Source organism: Helicoverpa zea, chromosome 13 (genome assembly GCF_022581195.2).
Source record: "Helicoverpa zea isolate HzStark_Cry1AcR chromosome 13, ilHelZeax1.1, whole genome shotgun sequence".
In the NCBI taxonomy this organism is placed as follows: Eukaryota; Metazoa; Arthropoda; class Insecta; order Lepidoptera; family Noctuidae; genus Helicoverpa; species Helicoverpa zea.
This window is the reverse complement of record NC_061464.1, coordinates 2,227,925-2,249,927: the sequence shown is the minus strand read 5'-3', so window position 1 is coordinate 2,249,927 and position 22,003 is coordinate 2,227,925. Positions and strand designations below refer to the sequence as shown.

The 22,003-nt window shown below is 36.2% G+C and overlaps 3 protein-coding genes and 1 pseudogene across 3 annotated transcripts; all 4 read right to left on the bottom strand.

Annotated features, from left to right (window-relative positions):
* Positions 1-5,019: 5,019 nt before the first annotated feature.
* LOC124635814 lies at positions 5,020-8,108 on the bottom strand. Its single transcript, XM_047171769.1, has 2 exons — positions 7,986-8,108; positions 5,020-7,591 (listed from the first exon to the last, which is right to left on the bottom strand). Exon 2 carries the CDS (start codon positions 7,588-7,590, stop codon positions 5,200-5,202), a length of 2,391 nt encoding a protein of 796 aa, XP_047027725.1. The 5' UTR covers position 7,591; positions 7,986-8,108; the 3' UTR covers positions 5,020-5,199.
* Positions 8,109-9,216: 1,108 nt separating this feature from the next.
* On the bottom strand, positions 9,217-13,890 carry LOC124635828 (hyphally-regulated protein-like). The gene is made up of 2 exons (XM_047171783.1): positions 13,775-13,890; positions 9,217-10,433 (listed from the first exon to the last, which is right to left on the bottom strand). Exons 1-2 carry the CDS (start codon positions 13,851-13,853, stop codon positions 9,547-9,549), a joined length of 966 nt encoding a protein of 321 aa, XP_047027739.1. The 5' UTR covers positions 13,854-13,890; the 3' UTR covers positions 9,217-9,546.
* Positions 13,891-15,113: 1,223 nt separating this feature from the next.
* On the bottom strand, positions 15,114-17,786 carry LOC124636012 (piggyBac transposable element-derived protein 3-like). Its single transcript, XM_047171972.1, has 4 exons — positions 17,773-17,786; positions 16,775-17,562; positions 16,190-16,345; positions 15,114-15,355 (listed from the first exon to the last, which is right to left on the bottom strand). Exons 1-4 carry the CDS (start codon positions 17,784-17,786, stop codon positions 15,114-15,116), a joined length of 1,200 nt encoding a protein of 399 aa, XP_047027928.1.
* An 849-nt stretch (positions 17,787-18,635) lies between these two features.
* On the bottom strand, positions 18,636-21,621 carry LOC124635832 (annotated as a pseudogene).
* Positions 21,622-22,003: the final 382 nt, after the last annotated feature.

The following is a 22,003-nucleotide window of genomic DNA, read 5'->3' as shown; positions in this document are numbered from 1 at the left end:
CTAATATCAGCACCCTCCAAATAATTCGTAGAAACATCTTGTGTTCATGTGTTCATCGTGTTTTTCATTTTCAGCCATCATGAATGTTAGTATTTACTGCCATCACTGCAAATATAAAAAAATCTTGGTAAGTACCTACACATCTACATTATTCTAGGTACATAGAACTACCCATGAAAAGTATAATCAAATTTAATTCATACCTAATAAAATCATTAATATAATAACGATATTATTATCATAGTAACACAAAAACTAAATAAATTCGCGGTTTATTTAAACCGCGGAAGTGCGTAAACAAAACAAAAAGGGATAATAGTAAAACCGCGTAAGAACAACGTAAAGATTAGAAGAACTTTTATACTTGTAATTACTCAATTTCAGACAAAAAAACATCCCAATTGTATTTATCATAAAGTACCCAATACGTGTGACATACTTACATTATAAACAATCCAGAAATTACTTAAAATAGCAATTTTTACTCGGAGCGTCACATAAACACGGCACACTCTAATACAAACTGGCGCGGCTACGCGGCTTTCGTGTCGAAACTTGTTCGCCGAAAGATCCGCGGTATTGTAATTTTTGATTCTTATTGGACGATTCAAAAAAATGTTGCACGTATCGACGCCAATCACAATCAGTTAACTAGAACCGTGAAATGTCATTTTTGCTTTTTTTGTAGTTCCGCGGTTTTGACTAATGTTAGTTCCGCAGTATTGGACTATCAACGACGATATGTCTGTAATGTGGCCATCAGTGGCCACCAGTAAAAAGGGTTTTACAAGATTTGCAAACTTTTGTAAGCTATATGATTTTTTTTGGAACAGATAGTTAGATGATTTCTGATGATAATTTTTTACATACATATTTTTTGGAACTCCTCGCACAACTTACTAAATTTAAATAGTTTTTGAATATTAATTTAAATTAAAATAAATGAGGAGGTCATTTTTAATCAAATTTATTGATGCTCTATTTCTGTCCTCCCGCCACTTGGCATTCATCACTGAAAACCAAAGACATTGTACTCTACTAACTAGACTGTGCACTATGGCGCAAAAACCGGTCCGAGCGAGAGGGCTCCCGTTGGTAGTGTGTCTCTTTCTAATGGGGTGACCATGACCAAACAGAACCCGGGACAAATTGCTTGTAAAAACGATTGTGTAAGTATCCTGACATATTGATGCTACCTAATTTAATGTAAGGAAAAAAAATCAACCTATTCATAGTACAATATCCAGTACAATAACGCATTTAGGATGCTTATGGGCCTACCGCGTTTTTGTAGTGCCTCTAGGATGTTTGCCGAGGCTAGGGTCGATGGCTTTCATGCGATTATCCGCAAGCGATGCGCTTCAATTCTGGGGAGAGTACGCGATAGCTCGCACAGCATCCTGAATGCTTTGTGCGATAAATGGGACAGCCCTATGCTAGCCCATTGGATACGGATGCATAGCAATAATTTAAGTTATTTTAACTAACACTAGGTTAAGTATTCTTTTACTAACATCTTATGGATCTTGTATTTTGGTCTGAAATAAATGTTTTATTATTATTATAGTGTGTATATTTAATGGAATCTAGATCAATTATTATTACCCTACACGTGCGTTAAGGGCCGAAAGTCCTTTTTTACTCTCCATATAAGTAACAGATATCATCTGACCAGCCATTAATTTGACTACAATCTAACAAACCTGTCGCTCCATAAAGTACAAAAATGCTAGGTCAAATGTGAGATATAATAATACAATGTGGGGACATATTATTATGAAATGAGTGTTAGGTCTAACGAACGTGATGCAATATTTAGGACAGAAAAAGACTGAAAATTGAATAAAAATTTATTGTTTTTTTTTTATACATTGCTGAACAATACAGTTTTACGCAATTTTTGTCGTAATGTAGCTTTATCTCCTACGTGCTTGAGGGTTAAGGACTTTCCGTGGCTTCTAAGTCTTAAACGTAAGTATTTTTGGCCAATACATTTAATCAATTCCAATTCGTGAGATTCGTTAGAGCTTGGATGGGCAGGCATAATGTGCCTAATTTTTGGGGAGAATTGATGTAACGTCATATTAACAATCTTTTTAAACTCTGTAAATCAGGAGACATTAGCAAAAACAGTTTTTCTATATATTTTACTATATCAAACACAAATGACGAAGCATATTTTAGCCCTCCTCTGTCTACAAAGGCTGTGAAAGAAGAAAATTCACAAAAATCAATCAAGTAGTCATGATCTTTATGTGTACGATGCGTTATGAGCAAGGCTCGGCAATGTTGACATGTTAGTTTGTCTAATATTTTCATTACGATGTAGTCAGATATGTAATATAATATATTGTTTTTATAGTCTGATAAATGGGTTCTATCCACTAAGTACATGAGAACGTCACTCGTATCTGTCTCATTTCCTTCTGTCATGTCATTCTCTTCCACGATCGATCGTTTGGCACTTCGGAACTCTAGTATTGCAGAATTTTCATAATCTGGATTTGTGCAGTTTGCATTAATGCTTGGTCTGACGCTGTTACGAAATAGCAACTTTCGCATAATAAACATAAATTCAAGAGCAGTAGGGTTGTCGTTTGCCCCTCCTCTTGCTCTCACACATGAAAAAAACATTTCAATGTGGTCTTGCGAGGCCTTGTATGGTAGTAGGTAGGTCATATTAGCATCAAACAAATCAGTTGCTAATTTTGCAAAACTGTATGTGTCTATTATCAGACCAATAACCGGCGTCTTCCTTCTACGGGTCATTATATTTATTCCGTCGACTTTAAGCTCAGTCAAATAATGTCTTGTTTCTTCAAAGACTTGTGACCAGACATGTTTATTGTTAAGCCGCAAAGGTGATTTGAAACCGATTCCTATGGGATTTTTGGCGTTAAGAATATCAAATAGTCTGTCCAAGTACCGTAGGTATTCCACTGTGGCTTCACTCCCAGCAAAACTAGGATGACCAATTGACCTTAGATAGTCAATTGCATCAGCCACAGAAGAACTGAGTACTTGGACAGCTAGTTTAACATTAATTTTCTTTCCAAAATAATCGACATGTACCCTAGTCAATTTATTTTTCAATTTCAGCCCCTCTTCTTCTTGCAAATCTTGCAGTTTTTTTTATATATGCGAATCTAATATCACCTTTCTCCGATGACAAATGAGTTTCGGCAAATAAATTTCGGGCTAATTTTATCAAATGGGCGGGGTCAAGTATGCAGTATACTTTTGTAGGTTTAATTGGGTGATCAAAATGAGTTTTCATATTTGAAAGGGTAAAATTACACCCCAGAATTTCAAATTTTTTTATGTTTACCTGCGTCCCATCTGCTGTCAAAGACCTCATCACTATATTAATGTCGGCCAGCATACGAATCGCTGTCAGGACGAGCTGAGCTTATACGTGCGCAGAAATCTTATCTATGAAAAAATAAGCGATAGGGCACACAAATATAGTTGGCAACCCCGATGCTTGGCTAACCCTTGTGAGAAACATCCTACAGTTATTAAAACCCTTTGACATGCCCCTTGTACAAATAAAAAACTGTGCGCAAAATTAAGACTAACAATGACTTAACATAAAATATTTACAGGCAATGAAAATATTGCACATTAATTTTTTTCAAACGAAGACTCAACTATTAGGGCTCATAAGTAACAGATATATTAAGCAATAAAAACGCTTATATCTGAATGTTAAAAAGAGTTACCTACCTTTATTATTGTATAATTTTAAATAGTAAACTGACTTAACTCATAATGAGCCTCGAAAAATAGCATAACATTAAATGATAAACAGGGCTCAAAACTGAATGTTTCACGTAATGTAATATAGAAATAAGCAGTAAAGTGACCTAAATTTAATTTGTCAATAAAGGATTAACTAATTTCATGAACCTTACCTGATAATTTACTGGTAAACACACTCAAAAACGATTGCGTCCTTGTTAAATAAAATAGCGATAGGTTATCTTCACAAGCTCCGGACACGAACTGCAGAGAGTATATAATCACTACGTTTTAGACGGGACTTCCATACTAGCCAATGGAATCAATTTACATGGCATTCCAATACCAACATTACCATCAGATACCACAAAGACGTCAAAAAACACCAGGAGTACCAACTCAAAAAACCAAATAGTGCTTAACAAATAGTACTTAATAATTTTTATCGATATCGATAAACTATGCAGGGTAGAAACTCGGGTTACTACTAAGGGCTGATTTTTCAATAATGATTATTTATTTTGGGATTAGGTAAGTATCGAATCCGTATTTATAGTCCAGTGTTGTTAAGGGGATATTTGGTACTAATACAAGATTGGACTTAAATGCGGACTCGAAATAAAATAAAAAACTGTTTATTTTTCAATTTTATTCTTGTCATTTATTTATTTTCAAACATATAATTTTCATTTTTAAATATTAAATATAAAAATAAAAAACATTTAAAAATATAAAAAATAGGTTGCCATCGATATCGGGCACAGGGTCCAAGGTAATTTACAAAACCAAGTCAAACTTCATTTCGTGCCATGTGCTTTGAAAGTAAATGCAAGTTTTATTGTGAAATTGTTTTTTGTAATTTCTCCACAATTCAACGTGGTTAGTTTTCTTGGAGACATTTTCTCTTCTGTTCCTGATTATATCTTTTCTGGAGGAGGGACCATTGGTACAATCGAAAAATACATAACGTCGACCTAATTCGTTAACCTGCTAAGTCCATTTTTGCATAGTTTACAGGACGAAGAAAAAACTGAATAATTTCTTCATTAATTTAGCAATCAAAATTCTGAAAATCCCGTTGGTTTCTATAAATTTTCTTGTAATTTTAACAATATAATTATTAGCATAACTTATATACACCTTATAAAATTCAGAAAAACACTTATTAAGCAGTTTTTCGAGGAGAAGTTTCGATTTGCTTGAGGACTTAGCACTTTTTGAGTTAAATTTAGTATGGTGTATCAATTGATTAATTAATTGTAAAATGAAACGAATGCAATCAGTAATTAAAATATTTATTATTAATAATTAAATATTCAGTCTTCTTTAATAGGAAACAGTGTTAAAATATCTAATTTAAAAGAGATTCAACCTAAAAAAAAAAAACAGAATCAATTCTCCAAAAATGTTAAATTAGATAACAATACTTAGAAATCTATAATAATGGTTCTTCTCAATCTACTCATGAGGCAAGTCGTCATAATATTTATGATAGTCAGAAGGAAGGGTCTTTTTTATTTGCTGCAAGTCTTCAAATTTTCGTGCAGTAATTTTACGTCGGTTCTGGTGCAATCGAGATAATTCAGTAATCTCGCAAGGATTACATTGCAAAGATCGCCTTTGTGGTAAACTTTGCCATTCATCCTTAAGGCAAGTTTTATAAAGAATTGATCCATTGCTTTCGTAACGTAGTGCACGAATGTCGGTCACTTTGAGATCCCCTTTGGATCTTCCTGGACGAATACTTTTATAAAACTGAATTTTGTCGAATTTTTTGAAGTAAGTGTGGTCCAAATATGTTACAGAGTACGGTACTGGGCATTTACGAGCATGCTTAGCAATAGATATGTATTCAGCTGGCACATTTATGACTTTGTTCTTTAGATGACGTTCTATAGTGGAGTGCATTGAATCGGCCTCCATTTGGGTGTGACCCACCTCTAAAAATTTTTGTTCGATAGCTATATTCTTGTGCCTCATGACAATATTCAAAAGAGCGTTAGATAAAATACAATTTCTATTTTGATAAGTGCAACCGTCACTATAAATTATGATTGTTTTTTTCTCATCTTCAGCATTAACTTCAGGTATTATTTTGTTTTCTAAAAAGTCGACCCAAATGGAGGCAAATTCTTCAGCATTAAGTCCACCTTCTACTTCATTCCATATGAAACAGAAGCCATCTTTATTTTTTATATTAAAAAAGCAAAGGTTGTGAACTTGCAGCTTCGTTTTATAGTAAAGCGTACTAACATTCGATTTTGGTGCCATTAGTACCGCCTGTAAATCCACTGTGAAAACGTAATTGTCTCCTTTCTTATCCGCATCTTTTTCTTCTCTTGCTTGTTTACTTCTCTCAATATGTTCTTTGTATTCTTCTTCTGTAATTGTTCCTACTTTATAACAGGCGCATTTTTCGCATTGATCTTTCTTCGGTTTAAATAGGGCCAAATTTTTGTCTTCGAATAAATTCGAAAACAAACTTATGGAGAGAGCTTTTATATTTCGGTCTTTGCACCAATTGTCAACGTAAAATTTGTAGAGGCTTTCTTTAGAATTCCATTCTGGCAATAAATATAACTTTTGTGACGTGGCTCGACAATAATGGGATTCCATTACGGGAAGAGAATCCAGAAACTGAATAAGTGATTGTTTCGGCTCCGAAGCAGTTTCAGATAAACGTGTTGGACGTCTCAATGTACTAGGAGGCCGCATTGAAAACTCATGCTTCCAATTTTGAACTGTCCATCTTCCTAAATCCAAAGTGTTCAAAAACATCTTTCGACATACTTTGAAACTTTGATCATTTATTTTTAAATGATAAACAAAGGTGTTAGCCCTCTTGGTTGTCCCTTCGGTATTTCGATTTCGTGGTCGGACAATTGGAATAGTTGTTACCCATTCGTTAACAAGGGTCTTTTTTTCGCCCCAAGTAAGACTCCAAAATCGATTAAAAATACTTCTCCTTACATCTTCATCTACTGTTTCACATTTTAAAGTACTGTACTTCCCAATCTTACACGAGCATCTTGGTTTAATGGAACGTGCTTCTTTAGATTTATTATAATTCCAACAGTCTTGTTTTTTCTCTCTTCCAAAATAAGTTTTACCTTCTTGTCTTCTTTGTTTATTCTTTTCACTAACCCATTCTTTTTTATCAACTTTAAAACGTTTCTTTCGTTTCTTACTCTTTTTGATTTTAGCAAGTGAATCCGAGTCGGAATCAGAATAAGGCACAAGCTTTTTATCTATATCACTATCATCCGATATCGGCGGATTAGGTATAACATGATGTGTGTTTTCAACATGAGGTATAATTTCTACAGGGCTGGTACTTAATTCATGAGCAAACACTTGTTCATAACCTAATGTTTGAATAGTATGCGTATCGGAACTATTTACGTTATCTGAGATCAAAATATTCGTTGCCTGTGAATCTATTTCAATGTGTGATGGTACTATTATTAAATTATCGTCTGTGATGAAAGTATTATTAACATCATAAACCGTTGACAAAATGTTACCGTCTAAAGGTACATCACTGAATGTAGTATTGGGAAATGTTATGTCAGAACAAATTGTATGATCTATCTTTTCTGGAATAAAAGTACTTGGTAGATCGAGATCAGTCAGTGATGTTATATTGATATCGTCGTTTATCTCATAATAAGTTTTGTCTGAAGGTCCTGGTATAAACTTTCTTGATTCTGAATATTGTAACTGAATATCTTCTAAAACGTGTATTACTTTATTTGGATCATAATCTGACTTTGGAGCTACATTTTCAGGTCTATCCTGTAAGTTACATGCCTCAGAAACCAAAGCCACAATTTTTTTTCCCCGATGCATTCTGAAAATATTGAAAAAATATATTTAAGTACCTATATAAGTATTTAATGTAATGAAATTAAAGAAGAAGAATAAAAAATACGGCAAAATAAATGAATTTTAACATTTTTACATATTATCTAAACAGATTTTAACTTAACTGTTTATTGTTAAATAAATACTTAGTTTTAAAATATATTTAATGAGTAACATCTTCGAAATAATCTTGAATAAAGCAATAAATTAATAAAAACTATTAAGTTGATACACTGCTAAATCCGTGTCCAAATAAGATAATATAGTGCGTAAACCTGCTAAGTCCCTAATGTTTAGGTTAGGAGTTAAATGTGATTAAAAACAGTTGATCTAGGCACTAAACGAAAAGAAAACTTACAGATAAAACAATAAAAACTTACCTAGTTTATAATTAGTGGTTTACATCCTCAAATATTTGACACAAACACAACAAAATTTGACGCGCCGCAAACGGCACGTGGGTTTGGGAACGTTGTCAATGCAAAACTGAGGCCCCAACAGGATTTAGCAGGTTTTCGCTGCGGAGATTGGGTGGTGGATAGAAAGCAGTTTTTCGCGCATAGCATTTGTCACGTTTATAAGCTAATATAGCTGTTATTCCTTATGTGTTACGGTAGATATTTGACTGAATTTTTTGATTATTATAAAAAGTAAATTTTGCCAAAAAATGGACTTAGCAGGTTAACGAATTAGGCCGACGATAATACAACCAGATATAATATGTCTGATAGACTCACCCGGATGGTGACATGCCCGACATATGTCAACCGTCCCGTCTTTCACGATATATCTCCGGTAGTTATTCGTAAGGATAACTTCGTCCATAATTGCACATACAAACCCTTCGGTTTCTCCAAACAAGTCACCGAAGCGTAGCCAAGATACGGACGCTTTTTTTTTCAATTTTTATTATTATTTTGCGATATCCTGTTGCTGTGATCTTTTAATAATGTCGGCAGTGGAATCTTCCGCTTTAGCAAACGAAAGATTTATTTGATAACATTCGTTCCTTATCAAAAGATTACTCAGCCGAACCAGTAACATTTGGAGCAGACGATCTTTGTGGATATCACATATCCACAACAAATTGTCACATTTTGACAACATCATCGTAACAGCTTGCTGAGAAATATGTCTTTCATGAAGAATCGGTTTAACTTGAACTTCAAAGCATGATGTAACACTGTCGACTAAGGGCCTACGCAGACCGGGACGTCATGGCAAGGGATTTTGCCGTGAGTCAGCGCACACCGGCTGCTTAGATACCGCGGCATACCAGCATTTTACCACGGCATGCCACGGCGTGCCGCGGCATTCCAGCACTTTGCCACGGCATGCCCCGGCATGCCCCGGGGTGCCGCGGCATGACAAAGCACGCCTCAGCGACTCCTGCTGCCTGCAGTCTTCAGTTGCGTTTGATTGAGTGTTGGTGTGCCTCAGTTTTACAATGGTAGATTGGGATTTAGTGTTGATATCGATTATTGCAGATGAAGAAGAAAGTGCACAGGCTAATAATAGGAATAGAAGAAGATTTTGGGTTGATAATTTATGGAAAGAAAGGGAATCAAAGGGTGAATTCAATAATTTATTTAATGACTTAAAATACGACGTGCAAACATTTTATGACTATCATAGAATGGATTATGAGAAATTTCAAGCACTGTTGAATATATGTCGACCATATATCGAAAAACAGAGGACCAATTTTCGCAACCCCATTGAAGCCGATCAAAGATTATCCTTGTGTTTGAGGTGGGCAGTTAAATGATTGTATAAGTTTAATATTTTCTTCTTTTATTTAATTAAAAAAACATTTTTTTTTGCCAAATACAATCATGAATTGTAGACACATAATAACGATTTTTATGTTTTTGCACTGATAAATCTTCTCACTGATAATTCCTGGATCTTTATTTCTTTTTACTTAATTTAGAGTACCTACTAGTTTAGATTAGTTTCGTATTCAGAAACTGCAGTTTTGTAGCCAGACCCTGAAGCAGCTTCATAGCCAGGGCCCGAGGCGGTTTCATAACCAGACCGTGAAGCAGGTTCATAGCCAGAACCTGAGGCGGTTCCAAAGCCAGACCCCGAAGCTGCTTCATAACCAGAGCCTGAGGCAGTTCCAAAGCCAGACCCCGAAGCTGCTTCATAACCGGAGCCTGAGGCGGTTCCAAAGTCAGACCCCGAAGCTGCTTCATAGCCAGATCTTGAGGTGGTTTCATAGCCAGATCCTGATACAGCTTCATAGCCCAAGCCTGCCGCGGTTCCACAGCCAGATCTTGAAGTAAAAGCGGTACGGCATGGTCGTTGATGTTGCAAATTGGTAGAGACATCTTCAGATGTTGGAGCTGGAGTTCCCTCTATGTAGTTTAATTCGGCGTCAGTTACCATATTAAATATTTGTCTCTTTATTCGGACCTGCTCTCTTTTTAGTAGCTTTTTTACTGTGGCAGCCATTGTTTGAAAGAACGAATCAATGGCGTCCACCTCCTTTTTCGATTCAATATATTTATTTAGTATTTCAGCAGTTGTTGTAGGTTCTGGTATTATTGAGGAATGGTGTGAATCATTGGTCATTCGCGAAACTGAACGTTCATCGCTATCAACGACAGCGGATTCTGCAAAAGAAGTCTGCGTATCCTCTGAAGAGGAGTCCAAATTCGAGGTTTGTTTTCTGTGCTGAATGAATTTTTTCAAAAACTCCAGCTCTTTTTCAAACTTGATAGGGCGTCGCTTTGTGTACGGGTCACCACTCTTTGTTTTTCTGTTATTCAGAGCTTTCCTAAAATTATTACGTATATTACTCCATATTTTCTGACATTCTTCACCTAAAACAAAACATAAGCAGGTAAAATGGTATAGAATCAGAATAAGTAGGTAATGGGAAAAGGCCTTAGATAGTGACTAGGTGACTAGGTTAGCACCAGCTATGTTTATGGGATTATATTGAGCTAATTTTTTTTCTAAGTAAAAATTACCACTGGCTTTACGGTGAAGGAAAATATCGTGAGGAATTCATAATTATATATAAATAAATATATCGTATTATTTAATTGACTTTGTTTAACTGTACCCTGTCTTTCACTCTGCCTCACTTACCCCTCTTTATATTATCTTTCAGATTTTTGATCACGGGAAGTAGCTTCAAGTCTCTAGGTTACAGCTATCGTATGGGGTTTAGTACAGTGCGCTCTATAGTACATGAAACTTGCCAAGTCATTTGGAATGTCCTAAGGCCTAGTGTTATGCCAAAACCAACAAGGGAAAAATGGACGCGAATCGCGATGGAATTTGATGAAAAATGGAATTTCCCGAACTGCATCGGTGCAATAGATGGTAAACATTTTAGGATAAGGGCACCTCGCAATAGTGGAAGTCTCTACATGAACTATAAAAAGTTTTTTAGTATCGTGCTACTAGCGGTTGTGGATGCAAATTATAAAGGACATTGGGCAGATTGGTATACCCCACCAATAGCGATGTCATACATATCATTGGATAGGCCTTTTTATGTAGAACAACATTTACTATGACAGCTTTGCTGAAATGTTTGTCCGTTCTGAGATATAGATCAAAAACTGTGCAAAAGTTAAACTAAAGTTAACTTAATAATCTATTGATATCTCAAGTTTTTAGAGGAAAAACTAAGTTCCACTAAGTGTAAGTCTCCTGAGTCCTACCTGCTGTGCCCGTTGGGGTCCATAATTGTTACTATTATTTAGCTTTTCAACCTTATACTGTACCAACTGGATATTGGGCATAATGATAAACCCCACCAATAACAAAGTCATACATATCGATGGATAGGTCTTTTTAACTGGAACAACATTTACTATGACAGCTTTGTTCTATTGTTTGTCCGTTCTGAGATATGGCTAAAAAACAATGCTAATCAACACTGTAATCTGATTTTCTTTGAAAAATAACACCAATGTCTTTCTTTTTTTATTTTTTTTATAATCATTATGTAAGTCGTGGTCGCCTAGTGTGTAAAGGACCAACCTCTCAAGTATGAGGGCGCGGGTTCGATCCCAGGTCAGGCAAGTACCAATGCAACTTTTCTAAGTTTGTATGTACTTTCTAAGTATATCTTAGATACCATTGACTCCCAGCGGGGCCCAGTAGGGCCAAGGCCTGCCGGGGCTGCGGGTTGTTCGAAAGAGATACCGCGGTCCTGGTACATAAAAGGCCTATGACGGAACACGACGGTTTTTAGTCAGTAAGAGTCTGACACTTCCTCACCGCTGCTAGCCCACAGCGGGGTTGACGTCGTTAAAAAAAAAAGATACCATTGACTGTGTTTCGGATGGCACGTCAAACTGTAGGTCCCGGCTGTCATAGAACATCCTTGGTAGTCGTTACGGGTAGTCAGAAGCCAGTAAGTCTGACACCAGTCTAACCAAGGGGTATCGGGTTGCCCGGGTAACTGGGTTGAGGAGGTCAGATAGGCAGTCGCTTCTTGTAAAGCACTGGTACTCAGCTGTATCCGGTTAGACTGGAAGCCGACCCCAACATGATTGGGAAAAGGCTCGGAGGATGATTATGTAAGTCGTGGTGGCCTTGTCGGTAAAGAAACAACCTCTCAAGTGCGCGGGTTCGATTCCAGGTCAGGCAAGTATCAATGCAACTTTTCTAAGTTTGTATACCTTCTAAGTATATCTTAGATGCTATTGACTGTGTTTCGGATGGCACGTTAAGCTATAGATTCCGGCTGTCATTGAACATCCTTGGCTGTTGTTGCGGGTAGTCATAATTTAGTAAGTCTGTACACCAGTCTAACCAAGAAGTATTGAATTGCCCGGGTAGCTGGGTTGAGGAGGTCAGATAGGCAATTGCATCCGGTTAGACTGGAAGTCGACCGCAAGATAGCTGGGAAAAGGCTAATAAGATCATATTGAATTATTTTAATGTACAAAGTAACGTATGAACGAAATGTCGATATTATTCTTATATTCGTGTCGTCTATTTCATTCCGCAATGTACAGTATAAGGTGGAACTGCTAAATATAGTAACAAATGCAGACTCACAGCAGGTACTTAGTACATCGAAGACATATGTACATAGATTTTCCTATAAACACTTAATCTGCATTAATTTTAAGTTTGTATTTTATCTATATCTCAGAACGGACAAACAATAGAACAAAGCTGTCATAGTAAATGTTGTTCCAGTTAAAAAGACCTATCCATCGATGTGTATGACTTTGTTATTGGTGGGGTTTATCATTATGCCCAATATCCAGTTGGTACAGTATAAGGTTGAAATGCTAAATAATAGTAACAATTATGGACCCCAACGGGCACAGCAGGTAGGACTCAGGAGACTTACACTTAGTGGAACGTAGTTTTTCCTCTAAAAACTTGAGATATCAATAGATTATTAAGTTAACTTTAGTTTAACTTTTGCTCAATTTTTGATCTATATCTCAGAACGGACAAACATTTCAGCAAAGCTGTCATAGTAAATGTTGTTCTACATAAAAAGGCCTATCCAATGATATGTATGACATCGCTATTGGTGGGGTATACCAGGTCCCATATATTTGTGCCCATTGTCCTTTGTGATTGCAGATGTAGGATCATATGGACGAAATAGTGATGGAGGTATAATGCAAAACTCAATATTTGGAAAAAAATTGACTTCTAATGCCCTCGATATTCCCCCAAAAAAACGTTTACCGAGGACAGATCTTGAGTTGCCCTATGTTTTTATAGCAGACGAGGCTTTTCCGTTAACCACAAACATTATGAGACCATTTAGTAGCGACCGATTGACAGATGAAGCAATGAAAATATACTTATCGTTTGAGTAGAGCCAGGCGTATCGTCGAAAATGCATTTGGTATACTTCAAGAACGTTTCGAATCATGTCAAAAAGGAATTCAGGTTCAACCAAAATATATTGATAATATCATTTTAGCATGTACTTGCTTACACAATTTCATCATAGGTGGTACAAGCACAGAAAGTCAAAGTATAGCAAGTGTAAGCATTAATTTAGAAAACGATAATAATATGAACAATGCATTAGATGGTACGACAGTACGGGAGATGTTTAAAGATTACTTTAACTCTGATGAGGGCTCGATTCCATGGCAAAACGATATTGTAAATAGACATTAATACCGTGTGAAGTATTAAAATATAATTATATTGCAAAAATATTTACCTGTTTTATTCATTTCTGTCCCAATTATTCTCCACGCATTGTTCTTCATTTGAGTGTTCATATAATGTTTTGATGACATATTATATAAATAATCATAGGCTTGAACTAATGTTATTAATTTTTCCTCCATGTTGGAATAAAAAACGTAAAAAACTGGTCTCCGAAAAAAACACGTAGGTACACAGTCGTCAAAGACGGGGGCGCAAATGGATGGTCATTGGTGTGCATTCCCCGCTTCTCTACCCCCACCGCCGCACCCCGCAGTATATTACTACGAGCGCTGGAGTCCGTGTCATGCCGTTGCCTACCGCAGTATGCCGCGGCATCCCGCCACGGGAGCCTGTGACGAGCGCCGGAGTCCGTGTCATGCCGTTGCCTACCGCAGTATGCCGCGGCATCCCGCCACGGGAGCCTGTGGCGTGTCTTTTCGATTAAATCCCTTTCAATGCCACGGCATCATTTTAAAGCATAGCAATTTATGTCGTATTTCTGTAACAGTACGGTTGAATGTCCATTAGTAAAAATTAAAATCCCTTGCCATTCCGTCCCGGTCTGCGTAGGCCTTAATTTGCACAGATTTAATGAGGGATATGTAAGACTCTTTTTATCTTGCCACCACTCACGAAGTTTTATGTAGCTATACACTGTAGACTCACATCGTTCTGGGTCTTTTATTTTTAAGCTTTGCTCACAATTCTCACATTGCCACCGCAGTTTTTTTAGCACCATTGAGGCTATATATCCTGCTACATATACAGTCGGCTGCTTTTCAAACGATTCGAACAAGTTGTTTTCCATGTAAATAAGTTCCGCATCATCGTCTGGAAATTCGAAATCGTCAGGCAGGACAGCATCATCAACTTCGGGTAGGTGTAAAACGGGAATTTCAGTATGTTGCTCTAAAATTTTTTCAGGAGACTGGTTTTCAAATCGCACGGGTTTTGAAGTTTCAATTTCTCTCAAAAAATCTTCGAAATCAATAATTGCATCACAATTATCTTCTTCACAGTTTGCCCCTCTACCAACTGGCGAGCTTAATTTCGTCAGTATGTTGGATTTTAAAGCAGCTGTGAAATGATGACACGTCGGGTTATTGTTTGTCGGGCAATGTTGTCGTATCATTCCAAAAAGATTTTCCAAACAATCTTGATTCAACTGCCGAAGATTTAAGTATTTGAACCCTTTCGACTCAACATATTTCCAAATATCTTCCAAGGATGACAGCGAAGTAACGTATCCCTGGACGCATCTTACGTTTTTCAGTCTCAAAAAGCTATCAGATTTTAAAAAATACATTGTACTCATAATTTTTTTGTAATTTCTCCACAATTCAACGTGGTTAGTTTTCTTGGAGACATTTTCTCTTCTGTTCCTGATTATATCTTTTCTGGAGGAGGGACCATTGGTACAATCGAAAAAAGTCGATCATAATTTGTGCAGTCTCTAAGATTTCTTTGGCTTTGACACTATCTCCGTACTTTTCAGCCATATGTTTTAGGATGGCAGCAACAGTATTACTTAAAACTTGAGCAGCCAGCTTGACCTTCATTTTACTTTTAAATGTAGGATTCACGTGTAGGGCTGTCAATTTTTTAAAATGTAAAGTAGTTTGTTTTTTTTCTGCCACATCTAGCAAGTGAGACCACTTTCCTTTTTTTCCGTTAATTACAATTTCTCCCCCATTATGGAAATTATTTCGGAGTGATTTAAATAAATGTGGAATATCAAACATTATATATACCTTCATACCATTTAATAAGAAATAATTGGATGTACTTGGGATGCCACACCAATTCTTAACCCAGATAAGCCTGAAACTAAAATTTTCTGAAAATTTTGAAAAAAGTTACATTATTTAGTTTATTAGATCTTATGCAACATAAAAAAAATTTGAAAAAAAAAATTAAGTGTAAGGCTTTCAGGGAAACAGCCGTCCTATATGTAGGACAGTAGGAAAATAAGAGGAAATAAGACCATTTATGACAAAACAGAATGTAATCAAAAAGTGTAGTTTATTAGATAACTATTGATTATATTACCCATTGTTATACGTAATTTACTAGAATAACACTGTTTATGAATGATATGTTTCAAAACACTTGACACACACTCCAACATCACATTTCTTGCAACGTGTCAAACATTTTTTGTGACATTGACGACAGCGTGTTTGCTTCGATTGAGGAATAACCAGATGATTCATTTGGTCTTTACGACTATCAGCATGTTCATGATAGGAGGGTCGGCTAGGCCCTCTTTTGGCATTTTTTCTGTTTGATTCAATCAAAGCAATTGCTACCCTTCTGCGAAAGCCAAGATGATCCAGTTTTCCATGATTTATTTTATATAACTGCCATGCATTATGTTCGGCAAGATCAATCATGTGTGTGAGCAACGGCATGTACCATTTCTTACCTCTTATACCAATTCGGTAATGTGAAATATTTTCATCAGACCGATCCACTCCTCCCATATATTTGTTATAGATGGACACCATATGTGGTTCTTCTATGACAATGTTTCTCTTTTCACTTTGTGAGAAGCGTTTGGCAGACTGTTTAGGATTTATTCCTACAGCATTAGAAGCAATACTGAATATATTATTGTCATGCCATTTAGCAATAATGAACGTGTTGTCATGTGTCGTTCTGTAATCGACAGCACCACGTTCCTTTTTTTTCAGTAACTTCGATGTAATCAGAGGACAACTAGATGTCCTGTTTTCTCGAACTGTCCCAGTGCAACGTAGGCCTTTCTTTGTTATCTCTTCCAGCAAGGGCGTCCCAGTAAAAAAATTATCAAAAACTACGTGGTAAGGAAGGTCGAAGCCACGTGAAATCAGCACATCGCAAAAAGTGAGAACAACGCTTGCACCCAGCCCCAATTCTTTATATATTGGATTGCACATAGTTGTAGCACCTTGGTATGGTTCCATCCATAAAACATACCCTAACCGTGTAGCACCAACCCAAGCTTTGAACCCGTACCTAATAGGTTTACCTTTTATGTGCTGTTTGCAGCCATGTCTACCATAGTAGGGGATCATGGCCTCATCTACACTGTAATGCTCTTCAAGAGGAGAAAACTCTAAGAACTTCTTATTTAGAAGTGTAACTAGGGGGCGTACTTTTGTGTATTTGTCTTGCAAATCCAGATTATCATTGACATGAAGGTGGCGAAAAATAAAGTCAAATCTATCCCTAGTCATAGCCGAGCTGATCAATTCATTCTTTGTATCAGGGGAGTTTTCCCAATACATTCTTCTACGGGGGAGCCATGAATAACCACTAACCAACAATATACCGATGAAACATTTCATATCTTCAGTGGTTATGTCTCCAGGCAAATTCTTTTTGACAGCATATTTATTGCTCTCTGACACCAACAACGAAATAACATCTTCATCTAAGAAGTTCTCAAACCACTCAATTGGGCGCTTATCTTGGCAAGCGCCTTGAACATCTGGCCAATTCACGGCATTTTTTGCCAAGTCCCGTTTTCTCCATGCGTAGGTACGCCTACGTTTAGTTCGACCTGTAGAATCAGAAGGTTCTTCTTCTGTATCACTCACCATAATCTGCCCTTGAATCATTACTTCAGCCGGTTGAAGCAGAATGTTTCGTGGCAAATTATTCAAAGTTACATTATCTTCTTCACCCGAATCTTCGTCAGTGAGACAGTCAGGATCAACAGGAGGAGGTAGAATACATATCAGTCGTTCTCTATAATCTTCTTCATTATCAGAAACATTTTCTAAAGCATCTAAAATTTCATGCGCAGCTAACGGTCTGTAAAGAAAAAGTTGTATTATTGTACTAAAATCATGTATATTATCCTACTGTCCTATATATAGTACGCTAGTATTTGTAACAAGTTATACGTAATTTATTTATATTATTTTGCTAGAATATTTATTTAGTACAAAAGTTAAGGTTATCAACTAGATATTAACACAGAAAAAAACAACTCACGAGTAAAATATAACTTTTTATACATACCTGTCATTTGCCATGTCTGCAACGCACTTTTATTACACACTTATAAGGTAAAATATAAGGTAAAAACTGTTAAAATAACTGTCTTTTTATTTTTTCTAATAAAGCTGACACGTTTCTTACTGCAAATCATAAGACTAAATAATCTTAGATAAAGAGGGTATTCTGATATTTTTTTTTATTTCTACTGTCCTAAATGTAGGACAGTAGGCTTATCAGGGTTAAGTAAAGAATCATGCCCACCGTCCATACATTGATTAACCTGTCACTTGATTTTTTTTACAGGTCGCGTATTTTTACAACTCGTGATGTATAAAATAATTATTGTTTATTATAACATAATAACTTGATGTATTTTCAATTAGAAGCCAGGAAAAAATGTTATTAAGTAAATAAGTTTTTGAGGTTATTACAGCTGTCAGATAATGATTGACACTATTGACAGGTGCTGTAACCTCAAAACTCAAAGGATAGTTGAAATCAAATGTTGTTTTAACTGCTTGTATGCCGGTAATTATAAGACAATAGAAAATCAATTGTGTCTCGCGCATATCTGCGCACTAGCTCAGAAATAAATCCCTTTTCAACATAATATTAACATCAAAACAGCGCGTGGCTGCAGACTGCATTTATGTTCTCATAATATGAGAACTTCACATGTTATGTTATGCTTGTTTTCTACACTACATCGTGCGAATTAGCAGATTCCAGGAGTTAGCTTGATAGGCGGTTTTTTTAGCCATCATGTCCCAGTGTGATGGACAAACAAGGGGGACTTCTGTTGGTTATTACAACATAAATATATGACAAAAAGAGTTGCCTACATGTTATTGGCGAGGACTGGGAAGTAAAATAATATACAGGACTTAATTTATTATTATTTATTCGATATCTTCTCGTACAACCACTTCATCCAAAAATGCTGCTGGAGCAACAATGTTGTTTTCATGCCTGGCCCAACCCAAATACCACACCAATGTCATGACATGCGCACAACAACCTACAGTGCGACGTCCTACAATGCAGTTGCAGCAATATTCTTTAATGCCTTCTCGTCCGTTAACACCATTTGATATCAAAATGTATACATAGTACATACGTCTTGAAATATGTCTAGATTTTATTTTCCCTTTAATAAGTGAAGTTTCCCCACTGCCTATTTCGGGTATGTGATTGTTGTCTACACAAACTTCTATTCTGTATCCGCCATGGAAACGCACATGCTCACCGTAATAAGAACGTGCTTGGCGAATTTGGTACGTTCCTAAGGCGAATAATATTAATTCATTGTATTCTAGACGGGGAAACTCAATATTAGCATTATTAACTGTAATGCTTTGAAAAAAGGATGCCCGGCGATTCAAATTATAATCTATAACTAAATTCGATAAATTATTTTCCAGGGGCATCCTTTCATTGATTACATTTAGAATTTGAGCAGCATCAGCTCTATTGTGAAGATGAACACCAAACTTATTTATTAAACTCGCAGCGATTTGGAAATATGCCATCATATTTGGTACAGTTTTATTAAAATGGTCAAACCTCAACAATCTAAAATCTCTTTTAAAATATCCATTAACAACCTCCACCACCCATCTGCATATAGTTACACATCTACTTCTATTTGCTTGGGTGGTGGTTAACTGGCGTTCACCTTCCAAAAGTGACTCTGGCATATATGCCTTATAATTACAATTTTGTAATAAGCTGATGCTATCTCTGAATCCCCTGTCTAAAATAAATATGTCATTATCTTGAAAGTACTGTCTTAGTGGGGAACTTTCATTGCTGAACAAAGAAGACATTATTTCTGCATCAGATGTGGTAGCTTTGTATGGGCCAAAACAATCTAAAATATAACCATCACAGGCTACTATTAAAAATGGCTTTAGCTACTTTTATTTAAAAAAATGTATGTTCCATCACACATTACAATACATTGTTCATTATTTTCATTATAAATTCCATTTGGAATCATAAGATTGTGTTCCTTCAACTGTTCTCTTGTCAAGTGGTTTATTCCGAGGTTATGAGGAACAAAATCTTGTAACAGTACGTAGTCTTGTAACTCGTGCTGTTTGCATTAACCTCTCTAGTGTAGTACGTGGAACATTTAGCAATGTTGATATTCTTAAGTCAGAGTCACCTGTCCGCATCTTTATTAAAATAGCAGCTAGACCTAATATTCCCCTATGCTTTCCTAACAGACGTGGAAGGTCATCTAATAAATCAAGGAATTTTGCTTTTGTTAAGCCCATCCAGAATCCAAACAAATGATCATCAATTTCTTGTACTGATTCTCTACTTGAAAAATCAAGAAAACTCTTGTATTTTTGAACAAATGAAAAAACATGCTCAACTTGTTCTACACTTCTACAGTGAAATCAGTCATGCTGTTTTCACTACCATAAAGGAAAACCCAACTGTTTCCATGTAAATGCTCTGTGCATACCCTAGCCAGTTTGGGAATGTAAAAATTGAAGCTGGACAAAATAGTAGCTCGCAGTGCATCTGACACAGTATGCAGATCTATATTCTCACACCCATAAAATATACAATGAGATGCTGTATTGGGAGCACGTTGATAATTAAGTAATGTTATGTTACTTGATTGGATCTCTGGAGCTGGAACTACAGAAGATTCCCTTTCTTGCTCCTCATCTGTACTTGCAAGAGACAGGAGAGGTTGAACTTCTGGAACATGGACTGGATTAGCAGATTGTTCCACTTCATGTCCAACTTCTTCACCTTGAAGAATCTCGTCCCCATCTAAGCCTCTTCTCTCATCCTGTTGCTGCATTGAAAGAGCTTGTCTTTTGAATCTCAACCAACAGGCATGACATACACGGACTGATTGTGATATCTGACAACAAAAAGCAACATATTTGTAATACATGAAGTGACATACCTAGTAAAAATCATAGATTAGACCATGATATTTAAAGAAAAAAATTGCATGTTAATTAAAATGAGTGAGAATATTTTAATACAAACCTGACGAGGTGCTACAGTAGTTCGGATTAAGTTTATCATCCTTAGTGTGATGCTTGATGGGTTTTCTTTTAAAATGTGGTCACTTTGACGACCGAGTAAGGATCGACCACAAACAGGGCATACTTGAGCATGACCTCGGCGAGATGAACCAGCAGATGGATCACATTCATTATTTCCATGAATGCGAGCATTAATAGTCTGCATCAATATATCAAAGCATGCTTCACAAATGTAATCATCTACAGTTATCTGAAAAACAAATCAATTATGAGATTTTGAAGCTTATAATGGAAATAAGTATATTTAATTTATATTTTTACATGTTTTGTTATAAACAGCTGTCTAAAAGAACACTTAACATAGGGAAAATGTACATGTTACTAACTCATTTCATTAGTGGGTCGTGTTAGGGGTGTATTTTTCTTGTTAATGGATATTAATCAGTTTCTATCGATAAAACAATGATTTCTGTAGCGTCCGTTGACTAAATGCTAAATCGTGAGGTACATGATTGTTATTATACTTACTATTACTGGAGAAATCCAAGTGCTAAGTAACGAGATGACTCTGCTATCAAGTTGAAGGGCTTGATAACGCCGAAGCGTATTAATGCATATGTTGCAGTTTAGACAAAGCAATCTCGTAGATGGCTCCATAACGCTTTCCAACCAGAGCAGTAGCTTCCAATCGAAAAACACTAAATCGGTATCCGTATCACACAAGCCAAAGTAATCGTACGAGGTAGGTGTCAGAGTCCGTGGAGAATGCAAAAGTTGTAAGGGTATCAGGAAATCCAAAAAGCGCACAGTACAATACGTAGCAAGAGCAAACGAACGACTGCAAAAAAATTAAACCAACTTCCCAAAACACTAAAAAGCAAAAAAAAAAACTATTTTTAGGTGCATCGGCCTAGAAGTCGGTGTCTAATGGATGTTACTAAGTTAATTTTGCCACCGACTTCTAGGCCGATGCACCTAAAAATAGTTTTTTTTTTTTGCTTTTTAGTGTTTTGGGAAGTCGGTTTAATTTTTTTGTAAAAAAGTTTTTTATTTAAAGCTTTTCAGTGATACGAATAGTTGTCACTATCCATACAAGTGAGAAGTTCTCATCAATACAAAGAATATAAGTCCAAATACGAGGTATTTTACATATTCAGTTGTCGAGTTCCCTCGACTTACTTTCTCTGGTCTCCATCATCAGGTCAGCTCCAAACCTTCACTGTTGCAAAGGTCTTGTC